Below are 25,397 nucleotides of genomic sequence, written 5' to 3'. Positions count from 1 at the left end.
ACAGGGATTTACAGTCTTGGCCTCTACTCAATAAAAAATTCCCACCACTTGCATTGCATTGGGAATTTTTTGAGCTGATTCATGATTCTCCAGCCGAGTTTAGCACAAAGTGGTGGGCTCGGACCCATCGTTGCTGGTAAAACCTTAGCTTTGGTGGCTTAGTTTCTCTTACTTTTCTATCCTTCATCAAATTCTACATTTGTTTATATTTTCTAAATACAAACAAGTTGAAAATCATTCCTTTGTACTTCTGACTGCTAAGTAGTGATTTTAATCTGCATCACACTGTGATCTGTGATGCCACAGCAGGTAAATTAAGGGGGAGGTTGAACAGTCAATCACAGTGATTTTACAGTGATCTCAATACAAACATGTGGCTGATTACAAAGGATTAAAATGCACTATTCGCTATAACGTAACTCAGAGTATGCAACTCTGGTCAGTTTATTAGTAGTAGCACAAAATTCTACCAGCAGATGGTGCTCAACTCCAGATAATAAGATGCCGATGTGTCTTTTTACATCGAGCTCAACTGACTGAACATCTTAGAAAGCCTTTAAAATGTCACTTTGCACCAAAAGGTCCTAATGTTAAAAGTGAGACTGTGTGCAAGATCTTCAAACATCTTCCATGTTCATCAGTGCATAAAAGTCCAGGATTCAAGGTGAATTTACCAATTTACAAAGATAAATCACTGGAAAAGGATGCAACATCTGAAAAAGGGCTGTACCCCCTTAATATTTCACCCACATCTGTCCTAACTTTATGGGCATAATTAATTCTTTAAGGCTTCCCACATCAGCACAAAAACATACATACATTTTGCCCACAAGGTTACATAATCCCAGTCACATTCTCCTACTGTAGTGTGTTTTTCAGATTAACATTAGGGCTTTACTCCCACCACCAGCTACTTAATCATGCTGATATGCCAGGAGGATGAATGTGAGCTATATCATTATATGCTGCAGTGGACAAGTGAATGCATTAGCACCCTTAGAAGTCCCCAGCTGCTTATTAATTAGCAAACCGTGGGTTGGTGGGAATTATCAGCAAGAAAAGGTTACCGCAAGCTAACAAGCAAGGCTGGAGTTAGTGAGGATAGTATCTTGCTCCTCTATTTGTGTCTGGCTGCTTCATCTTTGTGCCAAATGCCAGTTTACTGGGCGGTTCTCTAAACAGGTTGGGTGGCTAATACAAAAGGTTATCGGTACAGTATGTGAACTTCCCATCTGATTGCTTGAAAAAACATACAATTGTTTTCTCTATTTTGTTTGCATTTGACATATTTCTCTTCTAGGTGTAACCAGCAAAGCACCTGCAACATAAATGATCCCCTCAGTGATTTTCGGCCTTATTTGAATGCATTAGTCATGCTGTTGGCATGTGTATGACGCCCACAACACTTTGCCAGTGTTCTCGGTAGCAGTCTGATTTGCTTCCACCCTCCGCTGACGTATCACGGACAACAGGGACGGCCTGAGTTTCATTTTCGCTCTGCCCGGTGGTATCTGACGGTCAGAATCATTTGCCGCTTGTCTGAACAAGAGAAAACTGTGGAGTATTTGTCACTCTGTAACATGCTGTCAAAGCAGTGGATCAACAGCTGAGGAAAGGAAACAAAGAGAAGATGAGCCTCTGGCTGCCGCTCGTGCTCACTTGACAGCAGAAGTGTCAAGTTAGCCCTGATTCTTCTCATCGACTTAACTAAATCAACAAGGTGACAAAGCTGTTTCAGGATCATGACAGCACACACGTTGGCTGCATATCCTGAACAATAAAAACCAGCGTTAATGGCTTTATCTTTCATCACCAGAGAAGCATTTTGACATATCGTGTTACTCACCACTCTGTGAGGCATGTCTGCAAGTCAGGTAGCAAAAGAAACCCCAGAGAAGCTGTAAAGTACACAAAACTCCACAAAAGAGCAGAGCAATTAGCAAAGATATTTTTCTTAATTGTCAACTTTTAAGGCCAGAAAAAAATCTAATTCTCTCACCTACAATCAAAAAAGTTGAGACGAAATTAACAAATAGCTGGAAACAGCTGCAAATAATTAAGCTAATTGATAACATGATTGGGTATCTTTTAAAAAAGAGAGCACCTTAAAGAGACAGAGTCTCTCAGGTGTGATGTGGCAGAAGTTCATCAATCTACAAGAAAACCCACAAATTGTGGAGCAATTTCAGGAGAATTTTCCTCCACATGAACATGTGAAGATTCTGAATTTTTCTTAATCTTCAGTTCATAAAATCATCAAAAGATTCAGAGAATCTGGAAACAGAACCGTTCACAAGGGACACAGCCATCAATTAATATTGGAAGTCAAAGGTCTTCAGGCCCTCAGGCAGCAGTGCATTAAAAACAGGCCTGATTATGTCACTGCATGGGCTCAGGAATCTCACAGAAATGATCGTCAGCAAACACATTTCACGGTGCAATCCACATTTGTAAGTAGCTCTATCATGTGAACATGAGCCAGAAAAGCCTCTGGGTCAAAGCTCATCTGAAAGAGCGGAAACTTGAAAGCTGTTCTGTGGTGAGATCTTAAATGCTGTGTCCAAAGTACTAAAGTGGAGAGGAACATAAAACCCATTAACAGGACTGTTGAGCAGTTAATAACTTATTTCCTCATTTCCTCTCCCAAAGGTCGAGCAGCTGATCTCAATTTCCTGGAGTTTACAGGCTTTTGTTGAAAGAAATAGATGCAACACAGTGGTAAACTTGACCCTGTACCAGTGTTTCTGAGATCCATCGATGTACAAATATCTGCATTGAATAGAAATATGTGTCACTTTCAACATTTGATTCTTTTGCAAAATAAATAACGATTGATGAGGAAATCATTGCATTTTGTTTTTATTTCCATTTTACTCTTTGGCCTACATGAATATGACATATTCTTTCAAACAGGGAGGAGAAACAGATGCTTTTGTCTGTGCATCTCTTAGTCTTAAATGGGTGGGGCTGAGCTGGAAAATGCATCTTTGTTCACTGATCAGCATTAAGACAAATCTGACTCAAACTATGTGTCAAATAGGACTAACAAGTTCTGATTTATGTAAAAAGCAGCAGACAAAGCATTAGCTACATTCCTTGTCTTTTAAGAAGCTTTTCACAGAAACCAGGCAGCATAATAAACACTTTAACAGAAGGAAGGAGCTGCAGAGTTTTTCTTCAGGCACAAATAAATACTTGGGTCTTATTTTCACCTTTGTTAAAGCTCAGCAGGTGTAAAGCTCCTCAACGAACAAACCCCAAATCCTGCAAACACGCATCTACTCTAACCATGCAAAAAGAACTCGTTTCTGCCTCATCCCGCAGAAACTAACGCCACATGCAGCAGCTAAACTGGTAACCATCTGCCCTGGGACACACAAAACTCCCAGATTCCAAACGGCAGCCTGTTTCCTGAGGAACTCACACGGGGCGTATTGCACACATCACCTGCACTCAGGATGGTTTATTTCAGGAAAGCTGCTGTAAAAAATATCCCCTGAACAACACTGAAAAATTGGCACTTCCTCAAGCAAGTGTGCAGACACCTGTGGGTGTCTCTTTTCCCTGACAACTCAGGAACGTTCTAGACTTTAACGCCAGCTGAATATTTTTTGGACCGAGGACAGTTAGAGTCTGCGGGGAAAAGCCAGTGAGAGCAGTAATACTCTCTAAAAAATAAACATTGTGTAGAAATGCATCACTTAACAGAGATTAACAAAGACGCTTCTGAGGTATTCTTGATGACAAAATGTTCATTATTCAATCAAAACAACTCAGATAACTAACTAAAAAAGGTATATAAACACTGTTTAGTGACTGGAGAAAGGCAGATGTAATAAAGATTGTCCCGTTGGCCTGTGCTAAAGATAAATTAGGCCACTGTTCGAGGAGCAGTCCCATGATCTGGATGCTCTGCTTGGGCTTAGCCTGTTTAGATGACCAGTGCTTGTCCTTGGCCTACTTTTTGGTCAGAGGCATAGCATCTGAGCCAAAACACTGAAGTCTTTAAGCAAAGCAGCCCAGCAGGATGGAGACGACGTATTTATGGGTGAGTGCTTTTCAAGTTTTATTAAAGGACAATAATAATGGAGGTTTGTGTTCAGCAGTGGAATAGCTCTCAGCATTAGAGCTTTTTCTCTGCTTCTTGTTGCATGATGTATTTTTAACAGCATGTGTAAGTATGTGTGCCTGTGTGCATGCGTGGGTGTTGTATGAGCAATGAAAGATTTGTCGGTGCAAGATATATACTTTTCTCCTCGTCTACATCATCATCATCATGTGTATTGTGCTATTTTCCTGAAACCGGTTTTTGTTCAGTTAAAGCTCACACTGTTCACAATTTGCACCGAAAGAAGTGAAACTTTGAAAATGTGAGAACTCTTAAGTTCTCGCAAAGGAAATGTGAGCACGGAGCTGTTTGCCTACCCGACAGCGTAATTATATAATCGTGTATACAGGTCAGCCATATTAGGATCCTCTTCTGTGAGGAAAACCTGCATGATGCACAGTCCGTGGCTGTTAGCTTGAGAATATTTTCCACTTGCAGTTGAAAAGGTGTTTTAACTGCTGTCACAGCTACCTGCTTATCTCACGCAGATGCTCATATATGCTTACATTAATTACTAATGGACTCGCATTAACATGACGTGCTCCCAGTTTTCCTCTGAAATATTTACACAGACCTGAAATGTTTTTTCAATCTCCTTCTGCAATATAAAGCCAATGTGTTCACCTTCATGTATGTTTAAGGCAGAAAGGGAAGCAAGTCGAACTGTTGGCAAAACAAAGACTGCCATAAACAATTCAAAGAAAAACACAAAGAGCATAAGATCACAGATATTATGAGCAGAAATGCTGGTCTGGGTCATTTGCAGGTGATTTGTAAGCTAGTTTTCAGTAATCACTTAGCAAAGACCAAACAATCACCACCATTCTTGTGCCCACCATCTCCTTGAAGTCTTGTAATAATCGCCCAATGTCTGTTTCTTTCATGCTAATTATTTAGTTTGATACGACTGTTCGTTAGACAGTGAGAAAGGAAGACAACACTTTGGGTTGACAGTTAGAAACGTGACTATGATGGGCAGGAAAGGGGGGGGGAGATGGGATGGCACACAGCAACGTCTGTGGGTTAGAAATAGCTTTAACATTAGAAGCAGCTGCCTAAATAATACACAGTTCTGCCTCCCGGCACCCAAACAGCTACAGTACTGTGTGAAAGTCTCGAGCGACTCCTCATTTCTTTACGTTTCGCTCCCAAAGAGCCTAAAGCGGTCTTGAACAACAGTTCTCCAGGATCTCTGATCGCCTTTCGGAGTTTTTCTTTGGACATTGGCAACTTTTTCACATATTTCCAGTGAAGTCCTTTTACCTGACCCTTTACAGAGGAATGTGTCTTTTTGTTTGTTAAGCTACTTAAAACTGACCCATGAAACACGGACCTCAACATTATTGAAGCAGTGTACGATCCTCTTGACAAAGAAGAGAAAAAAAGGCAGCCAACATCCAAAAAAAGAGCTTTAAAATGTCCTTAAAGGAGCTTCGATAACTATCACTCAAGACTTCTAGCCATCTGTGGAGCTTATCCCAGCTGCTACTGGGCTAAAGGCCCATGCTGTTGAATCACCAATCAACAGCATGATCTATGAGGAAGCTGGAATATCCCCTTTTATCCCCTGATATTCTGCATTTCTTTTAATATCTATACATATTCCAATAAATAGCTGCATCTGTTTCCCATTTCCTGGCAATACATAAAGAAATGAGGAGACTTAAGTCTATTGCTCGGCACTGGGCCTTGCAGCGTGGACACGGAACATTGGACGTTTCCTGTGGTGTCTGGTATAACCTCCGGGCGCTGTGGGCTAGTTTTAGTTTTGGGGCTGGCCTTCTGTTGATCTACTCTGTTCCAGCACATCCCACAGATGCTTAATTGAACTGGAATCTGGAGAGGGTTTGGAGGGCAAAGCCTTGGACTCGGTTGTGTTCCCCAAGCTGTTTCAAAGCTGTTTGAGCGTTGCAGGGAATCATCGTGTCCTTCTAGGGGAGCTCTTCGGCATCAGGAAGTGCTGTTGCCATGAGGGGGTTATACTTGGTCTGCAACAGTGTGTAGGTGGGTGGCTCGAGTCTCACTGGTATCCACATGAATGCCAGGAGGCTTTGTGAGAGAGCACAGCATTGTGATGCAATTCTATATTCACTTAATTTGTCAGTGGTTTTAATGTTGTGGCTGATCAGCATCTGTCCTTTCTCTTCTCTTCTCTTTATAAGCCAACATTTACATTTACATTATGTTCCCAACTGTTTGTTTGTTTGAGATGACGAAACACAACCTCACGTTAATTTCCTAAGATGTGATTTGCCCTTGAATTTTCTGAATTAACGCATTTAAAACAGACACAGGTGCTCTCTCTGAAGATCAATTAGGAAGAATTCTGGATGCACTACGTTGAATGCATAAATACTTAATAAATGGAGTTGTCAGAAAGCATTGAAAGCTAGTGGGAATCATTAAATGCTATATAATGATGATGTGAAATATTACTTCAGCCACCTCTGCTGGAATCTCCCCTGAATGCCTCATTAAAACACCGGCTGCTGTCTCTAAAAAGTTCAGAATGAGTCAAATGTTGACAATCAGGTGTTTGAGTGGATGCTAACAGGCATATTTAAAAGAGTGTTAGTGGAATAACTGAGTTTTTCCATCTCTAATAGTCACTGGTGAGTGTATTTGTGTCCATCTGTAGGCTGTGGCCATCTGTGGATGAGTATGTTTGCATTGCACTGTACATTTTGATCAAAGCTTTTACTCTTCACCCCAGGGAATGAATGTGTGTTCATCATTTAGAATTGCTTTATTGCTGCACCATTGCTCGGCATTGTTGGGAGCTGGAAAGTGGGGACGAGGTGGGGCGAGGGGTGGGTTTGTACAATTATAGAACTGATGATGTAAAGACACTAAAGCACACATTCCCCCTTAAACAGATCCGAGTGGTACAGTCCAAAGTCTTAAAGGTAGAGTGCACTGAGAGGATCCATATTCTATTTTTTCTTTCAAATAGTCTTGGTGAAACTTAAGAAAACACGCGACAAACTGATAAAACGCACTAGAAATCTAAAATACGTGTGAGTGTGATATTATCTATGAAAGTTACAGCGATGTGCACATTCAGCTAAATGATAACTTGTTCAGATCCGATTGCCCATCATGGTTCCCCGGCCTCTGTCATTGAAACTGAACGGACGTCTGCACACGCACAGCTGGACTCCTGCACGGATGCGCAGTCGTGAGCGTTAATCCGATGCAGATTTCCTCACTCAGTCTCTCGGTGAGGCTGGGGCTGATCATATGACAACAACAAGCCTCCCACCGTTGCCGTGGCAACAACTGCACCATTGCTAAGGCAACAGCTGCAGAGTAGTGCTACAACAAGCAGAAAAACCTTGATGTGCTTTTAGTCTCGTTATCACATCCGGCTGATAGAAACTCTTTGGTTTTCAGGACGTTCTCGCGGTGCTTCGTGTCTTTCTCTGTGATGCATATGTAATTCACACTCTCCTACTCAACACATTTTCTTTCGGTCTAATTCCTTCTGTCTTCACATGCACACGCACGTGCGCGCGCACGCTCACTCACCCACTCTCCTTCTCCTTTTCTCTCTCCTTAACTGTCCCCTCCCTCAGTTTTTCCTGTCCATCCTCTGCTGTTTCGCCGTTTTAATCTGTTTCGCTTTTTCCCTTCCTTTCCACAGTAAGACCCCCCCATCCCGTTTTTTTTTTTTTTTTTTTGGTAATCCCACCACCTCTGCTTTCCACCTCCATCCTCCCCTTCCTCCATCTCTTTTCATATTCACCCCATCTTTTGTCTTCCTTTTCCACCGTTCCTCTGTGGACATACTCTCACTTTCCCATCTCTTCACTCTTTCTCCCTCTCATACTAAATTCCAAGACCACCCTCTCTTCTCTCATCACTCTTTTCTTTGCTCACTCTCTCTATTTCCCTGTGGCCCTCCCCCTCCCTTTTCATGTTTCCCCCTCCCTCCATCCTCTCTTTCCCTCGCTGGTTCAGTTAGTCAAAGAAGAGATTCACGGAAGGAGAGAAAAGGGGGGAAAGGCAGGACGAGAGTGAGAGCGCAGGAGTGGGGCAGGCTGGGGAGAGGGGTGTGGGGTCTCAGCCCTCTGTCGTGGGGGGTTGGGGGGATTGAGATACACCCCAATATTTTGTTCTAAGTACCATGGACTGCCTCTGCATTGTGACTACAAAGGTAAGCCTATCTGTTGTTCCTTGCACAAGCTCGATGTGTGTGTTGGTGTGTATGAGCTGTTGGGTGCCACAACTGTACATGAACACAGAAGAAATGAGCCGTCTTCTCTCTGTCATCTCTTCATTTTAGAGCCATGTCATCTCTTTTATTGTATGATGGGAAAATGTTTCAACATTTGAGCTCGTTTTTGGGGGATTTAAACAGTCAGGAAAATCTTCAGGGGTGAGCTAAGTAAGAGGTGTGTGGACTGAATACTCTTTGATATCTTCCTCTCTGCATGACCCCCTCTCCCACTCTCTCAGCATCTCCTACTCTGTGTCATGCTTTGTGAGCGTATAAACAGAGGCTGGCTGACCTGCGTGGATGTAGTAATAGCGGGGAGAGAGCCAGATCTTGGGTTGCCAGTGCAAGGCTTTGTGTCATGCCAGGGCTGCAGAATATGTCAGGGAGAGACCATGGGAGGACACCCAGCATGCTAATATATCCTCATCTTCTCCTCTGCTTTCTCTTTACCTCACAGTGAAGTTACCCACTGCACACATCTGCTGCTATCACACAGAGAAAGAGCGACGTGTTATATCACGCACATGTGCTCACCGTCAGCAGTCAGGCCACTTGTACGTGGAGGCAGTCCTAGAGACAAAATTGGCAAATAAAGAGAAAATAATACAGCTTTAATTTAGTATGACACCTGACGCACTCTGGGGGTCTTAGCCTGTTTGTTCAGACAGCTACAATCTATTCTAGACCTTCAAATATCCCGTTGACACACAGATTAAAAAGCAGGTGAACATAATACTGAAGCACCTGCGCCCGAATGCCATTTTTAGCAGGAAGTGATGACAAAAAAGTTGGAAACAAATAGAAAGATCCACAAACACACAGCAAGTTTTACAGTTTTACGTCATAAATTTTTCCTTTGTACTTATTTTTTGTTTGTGGCACAGACGTGAGTGCAGCTGGTGCTTTCGGATGCATTACGTAAATTGGTGTTTAACTGTGGCACAGTCATTTGCTTATCAAGCTCTCTGTTTCCGTGGCAACGGAGATTATTGGTCATTTAAACACAGACAAGTAGGTGCAGTCAGACGAGGCTGGAGACACATTGTAGAGCTTCACAGTTAAATACAGTATTTGTGTTTCATAGATAAATGATCTCACATCTTTTTGCTGATGAGCCGACTCCATCGTAGGTGTCAGTTGGTTCTGCTAACCTATTTTTGTCACCCAACACATTGGAGTGTGAGAATCCTTGACTTGCTTTCATTGAGTGTGACTCACGGATGTAGCTTAAAAGAATTTTAAATTCACATTAAAAACACACAACGCCGTGATTTAAAGTTTAAAGATTTTTCACCAGACTTGTTCCAGGATCTTGCGTCCCTCTCAAAGTGAGAAAAGACTTACTGTAAAGCTGGCACAGAAGCTCTGACTTTTGCCAAGAACTTGTGGGACAGATGGTCAGTTTATAATAGGGAAAGTTAGCGCACATAAACCGAGTTAACAAGCGACTCTTTGATCAACCAATGCAATGAGCGGCTGCAATTTCATGCAGTGCCGGCATGCAACTGTGAACACATTATCATGGCCAATTTAAGGGCTAAACTGAGCCAAGGATTAGATATTCAGCACCGTTCAGAGAACAAGACATTCAGATGAGCAGACACATAAGTCAACATGAATTCTGGCTGGATTTGCCAAATATTTGCTATATTGTTTTGGACATGGTTCATTAAAGTTTGATCGAAGCTGGCTGCATTGCAGGTGAAGACTGTGGCTTGCCATCATGTAGCAGATGATGGTCGAGCAGCTCCCTGAGTGAGCTTCTGCCTGACACCCACATACTGTATAACAGGTTATGCTTTCCTGTGCAGGTCTCTGCACAAAGTTTTACTGTGTGGGTGAAGCCACAGTGAACCTCTGAGTGACAAATAAATTAAAGCACAACTGTGCTAAGAGCTGATTTCGGTCAAATGAATGTGATACAACGGAGAGTTTCCAGCTGTCCACAAGGCTTAAATGGCTTTCCCGCTGAGCCACTGTGTTGAGTATTCAGCTGATAAATTCACTCTAATTTCGAAGTGAGGACTTATTTTAGAATAGAGCCAGAATAAGTGAGGAAAACTAAAAATAATTTAAGGTAAGCAATAATAGCTTCTCACCCTCGAGGTAAAATTGTAAAAATATTGCTCTTTGTATCTTCACACGTCTGCCTACTCTTTGCTACCCCTACATTTAGCGTGGTGAAAATCTTACGCAAGATAGCCTTCAGTCTTCCAAAGCTTTTAAAATACCCCTGAGATATTTGTTATTTTGTCTGTTATCGTTTGAAAAACAGCTTTAAAGCAAAAAAAGAAAAGAAAAAACTCAGAAAACCCCCTCCAATCGTCTCTGGAGCAGAGCAGAAGGTGCTCCGGAGCCACCTTGAACTGTTCAACACCCGGAAAATAGATCATCCTGAGCTTTAAACTGGACTTTATAACAGCTTATGTAATTCTGCTTCTTCCTACACTAAAATCTAAGAGAGAAGAAACAATCATTTCACCGTATGAGACCAGTGGATCACAAACATTTGGAGCTGAAATATTAGGACAAGTTGAAGAGACGTCACAGGATTTATATTTGTGCCTTTGACTTTGCCTCCCTGCTGAGCCACAGAAGGGTGGTTTAATATCTGAGAGGAAATAACAAATATGGCACACTAACGGCCACTCATCTTAACTCTATCTTAGAGGAAAGTCTAGCAACAAAATCCAGTCTTCCTGTGTGTAAAGGAGGGCGTAAAGTAGATTTCTGCTTCCTTCTTCTTCTGTGCTCTGCACAGCTAGTCTTACACTCCTTTGATTATCACTCTCCTCCCTGATGTCCCTCTTCTTCCACACCTCTCTTCTTACGTTTCTAGTTCCAGCAATTTTTTGTCCTCCCTGCCTCCCTCACCTCTGTAATTCTTCACTCGCTCCTCTTCTCCAGCCTCATCACTCCGTTATCTCATTTCACTTCCTCCTGCTCACTCTCCACTCTGTGGCTCGCCTTCTGCCCTCTTCTCCAGCACTTTTTAGGCTACTCTGGTTAGAGCTTCTTCATATGAATTATACATGTGACAAGATGTAGTCAAAGTCAGCAGCCCTGTGCACACATTACTGGCTTCATGTATGGCTACATGCTCCAGCATGAACATGCTCCTTGCTGGAATGAATTTCACGTTTCCTCTTATTTCCTGCTGTCAGCCCAGTTTCTGCCTCAACATCTATGAATATTTATTTCTGCTGAATGTAAATGCTGCCGTGTGCATACAAAAAGGAGAAGCTTGTGGCTGCTGCATCTTGCTGTAGTGTTCAGACTCCCCAACACTAAACCATGTGCACGGCCTTCTCGATTCTCGTTTAACTCTGCATGAGTGTGTGACATACAGAACAGTGTGCTCTGCTTTCGGATTAGTGATCCAGTGGAGAGCTCAAATGATCTCCACTCAAGGGCATGGACATCCATCAGGCTTTTGTATGCAGCCACAGAGACACTGATCCTGCCAAGTTACTCCCAGAGCACAATAGGAGACGCAGGGCTTACCCCCAGTGCGAGTCTGATGCCATGGCTGCACAGTGCTGAGGTTCACAAATGCACAAAAGCAATAAATATTTCTTCTCCTTCCTCATTTCTATGTCATCACCTCGGCTCAAATGACGGGGCTCCTAAAGGAACACTGGTAATGACTGGGGTTAGCCGTGGTTTTGCTTCTTCTCTAAGTACAAATTGCACCACTCACCCACACATTGAAACGCTCTCCCAAAAGAAAGGCGCACACCTACACGATCCGCCAGAATCCACACAAACCGCAGAGCATCTTGCTCTGGCACAAGTGGTTTCTGTGCTGCGCATTGTGACTGCAGCCTTACTCAATTAAAGAAAATTGTGAGAGTTCAAGCAGGGAAGCTCTTCACGCTCAGATAAAGAGGAGGTAGAAGATTGCTTTGTGGTGTTACTGTTAAACACCAGACAGTTTTATCAAAATGGAGATGAGTAAGAAAGCCAAATCACTTCACAACACTTCTTCTCCGTCATACATGCTCATCAGTCTGGGCTTTCAGAGTCAACACAGGCTCACTTCATATTTGGGCTATGTGTGAATGTTTCAGCTGCTTCATAATGCCAGCAGGCGCCTTAGCCACTGAGGAGGCTGTTCTCTTTGTCAAATGCACACAACACACATTTTCTCTTGCTGTCTTTCTCTTCACACTGATCCACAGTATTGAGGGAAAAGGGCCTGTTGCTCCATTTGTATCTTCACCGCTCCTTCTGCATCTTTCGACCTATTACTCATCAAAATGCTTCAACTGACCCTCTGCTCTGAGCCTGATCTTCAATTATCTTGTCGCTGATTTAATGAAGACAAAATGTGAGGTAGATGGCAGGAATAATAATAAAATGATTTCCAAATCATTCTGAATCCTCTTTCTTAGGATGCAGAGCCTGCTAGGAGTGTGTTTTTCAGTGTTTTGGCTGTCAGCATCAGTCTGAAACTGCCCATATGACAGGTGACAAATTAGATCCATCATGGCTTGTTTGGGCTGGAGACTTTGTCGTCTCACATTGAGTGAGAAGGCTAATGGCAAAACACAGGCCTGCAGTGGTGGCACACTTGGAGGACGGTGGCTGACAGCGACTGAGCGTTAAATGGACTAGAAACACAACAAATAGTTCTGTAAACGAGACAATGAAATATCTAAGTCTGTAGCACAGTGATGTGTGTTTAAAGGTAGAGATAGTTTCAGTGCAGCAGGCTCAATCAATCTCATCAGGCCAAGAAGTTCAGTATCTGATCAGGCCATCTTCTATTGGTGCCTCACCAGCTTGTGTCATGTGTGGGGGGGTTGGATGTGATGTAGTCTAGAAAAGCACAAAGCAGAAGAAAAGCACCAAAGCTAGAATGGCACCGCTGATATCATTAATATGAATAGCACTTGCATTGCTTTTGAAAATGGGATCATATTTTCATAGAGAGCTGTGATCATTTTTTTTCCCAGTACAGCACACAATGACACCTTGTGGTAAATAGTTAAAATTACAGCACATCCAGTTCAAGACAACCTGGCTCTGGGATACTTTGAGATTTCAGCTGCTGCTGCCAGCCATGCAAACAGTTTGGTGCTTGAATGTCTTAGTGCCGTGGTCTGTGTTCACGAGGGACACATCTCTGTGTGATTCCTTATTATCAACAGGAAACATGCAGCTGAATTACTGTATCAGTTATTCATGACCCCCCCCTCCCCTTGTCACAGACCTTTAGTGCTCTAATCTGAAATTCAGGTCACAGATTCAGAGGTTTTTCGCCTCATCTTCGGCAGGCAGCACAACGCAACCCAGAGTACCACCATTTCAATGACACGCTTTGCATCTCTATTGATAACGCGCACCTTGATGTCTGTATCAAGGAAATCATGGAAACTGTGAGGACTGACAACAGGCTAATGACACCAGGAGAATACAGATCACACTCAACACAGTAATGTACAAGCGCACGGATTCTGTGTGCGACTTGTTTGTCTCTGGCTTTGTATCTTCATGTTCCCCTTATAGGTGATGTCAGTTGCCTGGCAACCAAGCAATCAGGGCCGGATTGTTGCCATGACAACATGGCAGGGGTATCATCATGGAGAGAATAGAGATGAAAGGAGGAAGGGAGGCAGAGAGGAGAGGAAAAGAGAGATGGGGAGAGATAGAGCGAGTCCTGCCATTGAAGGGTGTTGATAATGTGAAGCCCACAGCGTGCAGGTAGGAGGATGACCTCTGAGTGGGCGGCGGCAGAGAATGCTCATGAATGCAGAGAATAGAAAATTAGTGTTTGGTCTTATGTGGCTGGATCTGTGGGTTACCCAGCGTTTGACACTGTTCTAACAGGCTTCATTCCAGATGGAAATGTCACGACGTGCTCCAGTTCTCTTTAGTTACTCACAGTGAAGCTGCAGCAGAAGCCACAGCTCAGTGTGTCGCCGAGGTCCAGAGGGCTTTGGGCCTATCTTCTGCAGGTGTCATAACCCATCCATCACCCGACAGCAGTCCACTGTAAAACAGTCCAATGGGGTCATGCTGCATTTACTGTTTATTCCCTTCTCAGCTCCACTTTCCTGTTAATACATCCATGTAGCAGGGGGAGACACTGCCTCAGAAGTGCTGCAGCTGCACAAAAATACACTCATTACAATGACAATTACTGGGCAGGAATTCCAGTGGCTTTACAGGAAATAGGGACTTCTGTTGCACACAGGCTTCTGTACAGTGTTTTATTCATCAATAATCAGGGATTATCAGGACCACACAGGAAGTGTGAGAGCTCCATCGGCACTCCTCTAACAAAAGCAATACCATAATCTAATCTAATCTAATCTAATCTGACACAATTTGCATCCAAACAATGTGTAAAATGAAAATTTATTTATTACAAAGAAAATGATTCAAACATCATACACGAAGGGTTCAACAATCTAAGAATAATCACCATAAAACCAAATAATCTGGAGGATTTCATCACCAACGCTGAATAATAATATTGTTTAGAGATTAATAACACAACCTTCTCTTGACCCAACTTCTTTTGGATCTGATTTGTCTTGCTATCAGCTCACAGTTAACGGGGTGCTTTGGATAACTTCCACATCTGAAGGTGCTGAAATCAATTAAAGCCTTAGGAGCAACAATGTTTTGTTTGGGCAAGGCTTTGATTCTTTTCAGCAAGACAATCCCAAACTAACATCTGCACATCATACAGTTAGCAAGGCTCTGTGCAAGAGTCCAGCGGCCAAACGACCACAGATCTGTCAACCACAGCAAGAATCTTTGGTTTTCTGAAATGAAAAACTTGACAAATGACTCCTGGATTTGTTGAAAAGCTGAAAGCCACCAACTGCTTTCCTCAGTTCCCACACACTGGCAGAAAGATGTTTAAAGAAGAGGTGACGCCTCACCGTGAGAAACATGCGCTGCTGTAATTAATTGCTCTAATTAAGCATATTGTTGTCAAAACAATAGAACATTGTGTAACCTTAACAAGAACTTAGTGCATTAAAAAAAGAACATTTCTTTTATCGCCTGTGTTTTCAATGTGCCACTTTACAAGCTGTCATTTGAACTGGGAAAAATACACTAGACTATATAACTCATTTGAACCAAAGGCTGTCCCAGATTCCCAATTTTCTAAATGCATAAAGGATAGAAGACTTCTTTTATAGAGAGAAAACCAAGCATCCAACCAATATTACAGAGAACAATATCAGTCATAGGTGCGTTATGAATGCAAACCACTCTAACATCACATGTTTCATCTTTTTTTTTAGAGAAAATGAGCACGAACTGCATTTACAAAGGTAACATGGTAACGGAGCATAATAGTGAAGTAAATAGTTTACGGGGCATAAACAGTGTTAGAGGGTGATATTAAGACGTTTTCCTGGTGGTCAGCACCGTCACCTCACAGTAAAAGGGCTTTAACTCCCGGCCGGGTCCTCTCTGGGTTCTCCCATCGTCCAAAAACATGCCTGTTAGGTTAACTGGTGTCTCTTAAATGTTAAAGAGTGAGAGTGAGTGCATGGTTGTGTGTCTCGTTTGTAAAATTGGAATAAGAGGGTATAAAAAATGGATGGATGGACTTTTTCTTGGCATTTAGTCTTGGAAATCAAGACAAAAGTGTTGTGTTGTGTTCTTGACAATTTGTCAACTAACTCATTTAAAATAATAGAAAAGGCCTTTTAAAACGTTTAAAGTGAAATTAAAACACCTTTCTTTAACTGTGAGTATGATGATCTTTCCTGGTGAGCATCATTTATGCTCACTGACAGAGTTTTACTATAATGTCACATCGCTGATGCCTTTTCAAGATGGTTTGCCTTTTAAGGAAACAAATATATATGAATAATATAAGGGGATGGACAGCAGTAAACCCTTTCACACCCTTTACTTATACTAATGACATCTTTTATACATGCATGCATCACATATTGGATTTTATTTTTAGTTTGTTTGCTTTTTCAACCAATTTCTGCACCAGTTTGTGTCAAATGGTGAAAACTTACTGATTTCAAAAAGGAGAAATCATTGATGTGCAAATGGCTCAATTCAACATCAAATAATAAGGTGTTTCCATTATTCAGTTCAACCACAAAAATCAGTGGTGCAAATCAATAAATATACCCATCTAATAAACAATTCAATTGATAAATATTCATACAAATACTTGTAATATATGTAGTTAAATAAAAAGTTTGTTCTCTTCTCAGAGATAAAGCCAAACCTGACCTAAAACCTTAATTAGTTAAACACATTATCAGCCCAAGCAGACAACATTGTGTTTAATATCCAGTAATTTGGCTGATTTAACTGGACTGAAAATGATTTGGTGACGCTGTTTCAACAGATCAACTCGTATGGAGCACTACAGACAGGCTGCTTTAGCTAAATGTCTTTCCACATTACATTAGCATTTGTTTTCTTCCTTTTGCTGGAGACTAGTAACACCATAAACCATAATCTTTTCTTTTTGATGTTAATGGAGCCCCTGTCTGGGCAGTGTGTAGCTCTGCAGACTGTATATTACAGATGGACGTAACCCCTGAGTCTGAAAAGTGAAGTCAGTGTATGGCAGCGTTGAACCTTTGGATGCAGTCTTCCTCGTGGCCAGCAGGGGGCTACATCTCCTCTAACTGCAATAAGAAGTCAGATTCTCCTCAAGATAATTTACTTTTTTCACCTGATTTATAACCACAAAGAACATTTGATACATCGGTTTATGCTTTAAATTGCTATTTTCCACTATTCTTTAATAAAACGTGAAGTTCTTTTTATAAATAATTATTATTTTCAAAGTAAAGTAGATGATGAAACAGGTTATGACTAAGGACACGCCTGTTTTGGGACTGGCAAAAAAAAACCAAAAAAACAAATTTAGAGGTTTAGTTTACGATCTAGAGACAAGTATTTTAGACCCGTTAATCATCTTCTAACCCTAACAAAGTATTGTTATTGTCTAAACCCAACCAGGAAGCGACACATACATGTTTTAGTAAAGTGTTGCCATGCTGAGGATGTGGGTCTTGATCTCATGTCGCACAAAGGCCAATGACAGAAAGCACAGTGCAGAGATGTGACATCCAACCCTACTCTTTCCCCCCTATTGGGACATCATGGCTTCTTATGTGAAATACTTGAGAATGAGATCCGCTCTGACATTGAAACGCTTGTACTTTACAGGATGTCAATATTGAAAGACATACTGAAAGGCAGAATTAATTACCTATGCATCTCACTGTTTCAGTGTGTTAGTAATTTGTTAGAAGCTTTGGACAAAAGGGTCTGCTAAATAAATCTGATATTATTCTCCATTATTAAGGCTTTACAGGGAAGCTACATCCAACAGCTGCAACATTGATACAAGGCATTTTCATGTGGCAGCATCAGAGTAAAAGTGCTTGTTTTTTCTGTTATCCTGCCGTTCTTTCTTGTCTACTGATCCCAGGTCAACAAAATTGCTTTTGTTGATAAAATTACCCCCTAAAGTGCTCCTATTTGACTGGCAGTAGTCATTCCAGGAAAAAATGTTTGCGGCAAACTCAATCGTCTTCAAGGGGAAATATAAAAGCGGCGGTGTTGCCGTCTGTTTGTAACACAACCAGCCACAATCTCAGCATGTCCCAGCCCCCCGAATGTAGCTTTTGAAAAACTACATGAAACGCGCCAACGTTTGTTGTCACGAATGAGAAATTTTCAGTCATTTGAATAACAGTAAGCCAGACTTTGTGACTTACGAGCAGACTAGCTCCAACATGTTTACTCCACTTTTCCCTGGACGACTCCGTCACTCACGTTCGCCGTGTCGTCCTCCCTCAACAATCCCACCCCCCGTGAGATTTTAGTGGGAGACTCCTCCGTGACTTATTTTACACGTTAGACGTGCAGATGTCTGCAGGAATCCCTTGCTGTGCCTGTCAGTGGCAAAACCTGCAGACAATTGTTCCTTTGCATTACGCTGCAGCCGTTTCAGATTATTAGGGAGCATCACAGGCAGGAATTTTCACCTACAAAATGAACACATGTCCTGCTTACGGTTAAAATACTTGCTGCGAAGAAGTGTGTATAAAAATAAAAATACATAAGAGGTTACATAACAGAGAACGATCTGATGATCTGTGTCAGAATAATACACTTTACCTTGACTTGATGTGCTTTTGCTGCAGACTAAGTGTTTGACAACATATCAGTGAGGGAGCATAAACCAGCGTGGATGGACGCAAAAAAGCATTATACTATAGGAGGTTGATTCACTCTCTCTGCGTTTCCATCCCTCTTCCCTCCCTCACTCACCGACAGCGGCAAACATATTTTATGAGTCACGGCTGGAGCAGACATCCTCTCTTTTCTTGCCTTTAACATCAAGATATATCCAACACCAACAACTCTGGCTTCCAGGAAAACTCCCTTTCCTCGTCTGGTACGACACCCCCTCCCCCTTGTCTACCCTCTCTCCCCCCCTCCCTCTTTTTTATTTCCTCGTCCCCTTCCCCAGCCTCCCATCCATCTCTCCCTCTCTCTTTCTCCCCATCCCTCTCCTCTACTGCGGGTGTCTGGGTGGCTGTTTTTCCTCTGTCTCTTGCTCATGAAGGGCCGCACTAAGCTCCCTTCTCTCTGCCCGTGTGTGGTAGGTAAATGCACCTCTGTGTTTGTGTCGTTCTTCTCCTTCCATCTCTCTGTTGCTGCCTCTGTTTTGCATGTTAGCTCAAAGTCTGCTAATCGTTCAGGCAGGTTAAGGGGAGGTCTGTCTCTACATTTGTGGATATTTCATCGAACGTGCCTTTGATCTGAACCACTGCAAAGGATAAATCAGAAATATGTGGATGAGGATTTTTTGCCCTCCTTTTTTGTGTGCTCTGGGTAGGTTTAATCATCTACTTTGGGTATTACGTATGAACATGGCCGAGCACATGTGTGTGCGTGTGTGTCAGGGAGCATGTTCAGAAATGCAGCAGAAGTAAAACTCTGGCAGACTTGTTGATTAAAGCATCACAGGTTTGTGTATGCAGGGATTTTGCTAGAACTCGCTTTGTCTCTACACAATTTATCATAACTAATATGCTTGTGTGCCTTCATCCTAAGGACCATAGGGCACAAGACCAGTGTCCAATATTATGAAAAATCATCCACTTTATAGGAAGAAAAGAGTATTCATCACTTGAAGAACGTCGATTAATTTTTAGGGTCACAGCAAATGCTTCGGATCAGTGTAACTTAGGGACACAGATTGGTGTGAGAGACAAATGGATGAGCTTCCTTTCCATGTCTAATGTATAGTTAGTCACGTTATGTTGAATGCAGAATAAAAAAGCAGTTGTTCATGTCAGTGAAAATTAAAACACAGAGCAGGAAGCCCAAAGATCCTCCAGCCCTAATTAGCCGAGATGTTGAGCATCTACTCTGGCTGGCTTAATGCAGCTCCATAGCCAGAAACAATGACAGGGTGTATGTTTATTAGTGTGTGTGTCTGTGGTCAAACAGCTCCATGAACGGGTTATTAGGGGTGATGTTAGACTGAATATTAATATGAAAGTAGGAGAATTAAGGAGAATCATCATTTTCATGAAAACAAACCGTGTTAAAGTCAGTAAACAGTGGAAAAAAACTCTTTATTTTCTGTCTACTTGTATGTTGTGAGGCAACAATGGCAGAAGTCAAAGATCTGACTCTCTTTTCCAATTTAAGGAAGTTTACAGAAATATTGTCCAGTTCAGTAAAACATTCTTTAAAAAAAGCAGAAAAGAGTGATTTTGTTTGATCTGTAGTTGATGCTATTTGTGACATCTGCATTTGTTGGGTAGCGTGAGGAATAACGAAGTGCCTGTCAGACCGTGCAACAGATCAAAATAAGACAGCTAACAGGACAAGTCAGTATCACCTAACATGGTTTTACCACAAGCTGCAAACCTCAGAACCACTCCAGGAAGCCTTTAGAGTTTGGGATCAAAGCGTAACAAACACACGAGACAGAAGACTGACCTGCGCATAATCCAAGGCATCTCACCTATTAAACACGGCGACGCCAGGTCCTGGAGTTTAGTGATAATTTAATTGATACTGGCTGCAGAAAGGTGAATAAGCCCCGCCTATATCCAGGGTCTGGCTGCACTGCCCTAATCTAAAGCAAAAGATAGACTTCTGCTTCTTTAAAACAGTCCCTGTTGTCTTATACAGCACTAAGCCTGATGCTACTGCAACATCTGCAATGTTAAACTTTCATTTGGAAGTTAAACGTGCAAGAAAGTGATTGTTAGAGAGGAAATGTTGTAAAAAAAAGGTTCTTTACTTCAGACTTTCATAGAAAAACTGCCATTTTTAGTGGGTAGGTTGCTAGCTTCGTGGTAGTCGTTTCCTCTTGCAAGAGGAGGAGAAAAGGTAGGAAAAGTAGCATATTTAAACAGGTTTTTAAATACTGAAAACACCTGCCAAAGCAAGCCACTTTAAATCTCTCCCATTGCCAGGAGTAGTGTGTTTATCCTTGATGCTCTCAGGGTTACTTATTGGTCCAGTATACAATTACCTCCCGGGGGAAAGGACTGTATGACAACATAACAGGATAACATTACACTGCAGCCTATGTAGGACCACAGCTCCCGATAATCAAGACTCTCCGATATATAAATAGGCTAGTTTGCCACTTTTCACGAGACCGAGACGTTGGCCCCACGAAGAGTGAGCTGCCAGCTCGCTTGCAGCCAGGTAAAATAAGTCAGTCTCTGGTTTTTTTGTTCATAAGTTATTGCTGAGCCTCCACATGAGACGTTGTGGCAGCTAAACATTTGTTTCTGTACTGCAGAGTCATTGGATGTTGGTGGGTTTTTAGGCCAATGTAAAAATGGCTTTTGACTAAGTACCGAAGTGAATGACCAATGCTCTATCTTCCCAACCAAAAATGACCAAACATGGCGGTGAAACTGAGTCATTAACCTCAGGTCAACAGAGAAAAAAACCCAAACAAGCCAGAAGTGAAGATAGGAGCTCAGAGAACCACCGAGGAAGAGGCTGTTGGGGTCTCTGGGTCATTATCATCAGTCATGCATCGACTATGAAGGATTTTAAGCCATAAGTCATGAATTAAGTGGGTTTTGTTTGGTTATATTTCCCTTTAATTCACTACTCTAGAAGTAACTGTAACTCCCTCATGGTTCATTTGATGTAGATGCTAATCCCCAGATGTTGTGGCTGAAAGTACTTTGCTGCCGTTAAGGTAACGTCTGTTGATATTTATTGTAAAAATAACATTTCAACACATTTGAATATCGGAAACTGGTTCATGGTGAGACTTATGTGACACTGGCTGTTGTTTTTTGAGTAATAACTGAGGGGGCCCATGTAACTCCTACTGGCACGTTTTCTTGCTTTAATGGTCAGTCTCTGAGCAGAACGCGAAATGTGAGCTTGGCAGATAAAATAATGACTTTCTGTTAGTAATTTATCTTTCTGTAACAATCCTGTCTTGACAGCATTGATATTTAGTTTTATCTGATGTTTAGACTAAAACTTATTTCTGTGTGATTAGCAGACTTGTCTAAACTCTTGTTAGATAAAAGGGATGCTGATGTCCCTGCATGGTTACGTATTGCTGTTGTAATATTGCGCAGTATTCATCGGGTCCGATGTTCTGAACATGCTGGTGTTTGTGCCGCGGTGTAAAAAACAAGTAAAAATGGAATGATTTACACATCACTTTGGTGCCATTTTGAATAGAAACATTAAAAAGTAACATGAAGAGTTGAAACTCGGATACTTTGCTGGTAAAAGAGGGCGGCACGGTGGTGTGGTGGTTAGCACCGTCGCCTCACAGCAAGACATTGGCCCCACAAAGAGGGGAAATGTGGCAAACTAGCCTATTTATATCGGAGAGCCATGATTATCGAGAGCTGTGGCTCCAGTGTGATGTTATCCTGTTATGTTGTTCCAGGTTTGACTCCCAGATTCCCGGCTGGGGCCTTTCTGTGTAGAGTTTGCATGTTCTCCCCGTCTATGTGTGGCTTCTATCCGGATACTCCGGCTCCCCCCCCCCAGTGTATTTCTGGTGCTGGTCCCAAGCCCGGATAAATGGTGAGGGCTGCGTCAGGAAGGGCGTCCGGCGTAAAAAACGTGTCAAATTCATGATGCGCGACCCCTGAAAAAGAGAGAGGCTGGAAGAAGAAGTATTGCTGGTAAAAGAAAAGACTTCCTGCCATCTCTTTCACCACATCACGTGGTGGCGGCACATAACGGCAGCATTATGACATGTAATGAGTTAAAATTACATGCCAGCACCACGAAAAATAAACCAAAAACAAGTGCATGAAAAATCTTTTAGAAGCTTAGTTGTGCTGAACAAATTCTGTCCTTCTATTCGGGAAGAATAAAACCTTCCAACTCTTTCAGAGTGAGGAGGTGGGGATGGCAGAGCGGACCCAATACGAGACCTTCGACCAAGAGGGCCTCTTTTCAAGTGGTCGGGGGTGTTATTCCACTGCCTCTTTGCTTTGTTCTTTCAGGCTGTTGTTGCTTTCATTTTCAGTTGCTATAATATTCAAAATGAGCATAATTAAACAACATTTCGCATTTCAAAATTGGTTAAATTATCTTTTTAAACGAATAAAGGTTTTAGATGATTTGTTTTTATTTACATTTTACTAAAGCTTTCAATTTTCTATAAAATGCTTATAACCCCCATAAAGCAGATCAATTCAGTTAATTACCATTTCATAAAGGAATAACTCCTTTTATTGAGTTTATTTCTTATTCTGCTTTCTGCAATTGTGATAATGACCCACGCTGAATCGAACATTACTTACCGTGCTGTGCAATTACAGCAAGCTTTTAATTACCAGCATTCGTAAGTGACTGTTAGGCAGGCAGCTAACTTACTTCAGTCTGTCTAAATAATTAATATTGCACATTGAAATTATATTTAAAAAACAAACGGAGCTTTCTTGTGCAGCACCAGCAAGAATGTGAGGTTCTCTAAGGGAACAAGCAGAACAATATTTTACTGGTTACTGTTACCAGCTTTGCTCAATATGCAGTTCACCACACAGATATAGAGTATTATATTATCAGATGTGCATTAACTCTCTTGGGGCAGCTCCTCTCTGTTATGTCAGTTATGTTTACTGCAATTTACCAGTGACTCACACGAGCTATTTAAATGGAAATGGTGGGCAACTGAAGCCTTAAAGCATCCGGTCAGATCTACCTGCACTGTTTCAGGCCAGACTAACTATACTAGACTATCTATGAGTGTTAGCCTGGTGGCTCAAAAGAACTGCTTTGACTGCTAAAAGAATGAATCGTTGTTTGCGTCAGCTTCAAGTCGGGCATGAGACTCCTCTCGCATACACAATGCTTTATTTACCAGGTGTTTACGGCCCATAATGACAACTGCTTATTTATGCTTGAAAGTTGTCTGAAAGTCAGCACCAGAGGACAGATGAGCAGACTCAATTAATCCTGCAGATGTGGTTGGAAATGATTTCTTTGAGCTTGTGTGTTTATGGGCCAGAGTCAGTTTACAACAAACATCTTAGATAGAAACAAAAGTTGGTTTAAGGGCCCTTCGCAGATGGCACCTTGGCCAGAAAATACTGGTAGCCTTCAATATAAAGTCATACACTGGCGCTTCCAGCTTTAAATGTTGTCTGAATAGATAAAGCTAGTCGTCACGCTGAAATTAAAAATACTTTGACACTTGATGCATTGCTCACCACATGAACTCTGGAGAGTCCTGGTCATGATCCAGCGAGAAAGTCTGCACAATCCAACAATGCACACTTATCTTCTCATTATAAGCTGAACTGCAGTCGGTTACCAAGGCGAAGAAAACCCAAATTAGTTTGAATCAAACTGCAGTCTCACTACTATCTACTGCTACCAGAATAGTACAGAGAGTTATGAATCTTACTGCTACAGTTGCCACAGTAACCACAGCAACACTCTATAGAAACCTACATGAAAACAAAGCTTTATTGAACCACTACATGGACAAAGTGTTTCATCAAGTCTTTTTTTAGTTAAAGCCGGCATTTTCTCAGATTGTAGTTTTTATCATGACTGATCCCCATGATTGAAATACTTAAATGCGAATAAGATAAACTAGAGTAAACAAATGTTTACTGATAGATGGAGCTGCATCAAATGGCCAAATCTCTCAAACCCTCGATCATGTTTGTATGAAAATATGTTCCATGTTTTCAATGGTTAGGAGAGAAAAGTAGAAAGGAAAAAACAGCAAAAAATAGTCTAAAATCGTTAACATCCTTCTCAAACGGTGACATGCTTGTGTGTTACAGAGATAGTTGTGTTTTCACTGCATTCATGACATTAAACTAAGGTCTGAAAGGACATTGTTTAAAGAGCCTGTGAGACACAAAAATAAGACTTATTAAGCTCTATAACGTAAACAGAGAACATTTCTTGCATCATAATATGATAAAAATGGATGTATTCATACTAATCTGGTTGCATGAGCCAGTTTCAGCCCAGCTTTGGGACAGAATACTTTGGTATCCAGAGGAGTTCATGGTGGACTCAATGACCGCAAGGTGCCCAGGTCCTGTGGCTGCAGAACAAGCCCAGATCATCAGCCCCCCCCCCATCATTTTGTTTGACAGTTAATACCAAGTGTTGTTCTTGATATGCTGTGATTGTTTTCCACCAAACATGGTGCTTGGGGGCTACAGAGTCTGAGATGCTGCTCCTGGGGTTGTATAGTCTGACCTCGAGGTGAACTTGATTGACAGTGGTCTTAAATACTTTTTTACTTATGAATAATCTTTCCCACTATTGACGAATGGACTCCATATTATTTCTAAATGCCCTTGCAGCCCATCCTGGTTCGGTGGGCAGCAACATTTGCTTCTCTAAGATCATTGCTGATGTCTTTCCTCCTTAACGTGTCATTAACACACACCTGAATGTTCCAGACCAGCAAAAACTTCTGCTTTTTCATTTTTTAAGGATGTACTTAGTTTTTAACCCACCACGTCTGTATTTTTGGCTTGTTTTAGTTAGATAATAACATGTTGCAGTGTCTCATATAGTGTTGTAGTGTATTTTGGCTGTAGAGCCATACGCTGGTCTGGATTA

General features: G+C 41.8%; 1 protein-coding gene across 2 annotated transcripts in view; it reads left to right on the top strand.

The window, feature by feature from the left end:
• The first annotated feature begins 8,172 nt into the window (after positions 1–8,172).
• The window catches only part of LOC140280434 (disks large homolog 4), a 70,643-nt gene continuing 53,418 nt past the window's right edge, over positions 8,173–25,397 (top strand). Inside the window, exon 1 of one of the 2 annotated variants that reach the window (XM_072375782.1) lies at positions 8,173–8,264. In XM_072375782.1, coding sequence (XP_072231883.1) covers positions 8,235–8,264 — 30 coding nt within the window. In that variant the 5' untranslated portion in view covers positions 8,173–8,234. Of the gene's footprint in view, positions 8,265–18,877; positions 18,946–25,397 lie in introns of those variants that run through there. The other variant, XM_072375781.1, reaches the window with a different exon arrangement.

This window comes from Leuresthes tenuis, unplaced genomic scaffold (genome assembly GCF_036924035.1).
Source record: "Leuresthes tenuis unplaced genomic scaffold, fLeuTen1.0.hap1 SCAF_21, whole genome shotgun sequence".
NCBI lineage: Eukaryota > Metazoa > Chordata > Actinopteri > Atheriniformes > Atherinopsidae > Leuresthes > Leuresthes tenuis.
The sequence above is the reverse complement of the archived record's forward strand: the minus strand, read 5'-3'. Positions and strand labels throughout refer to the sequence as shown.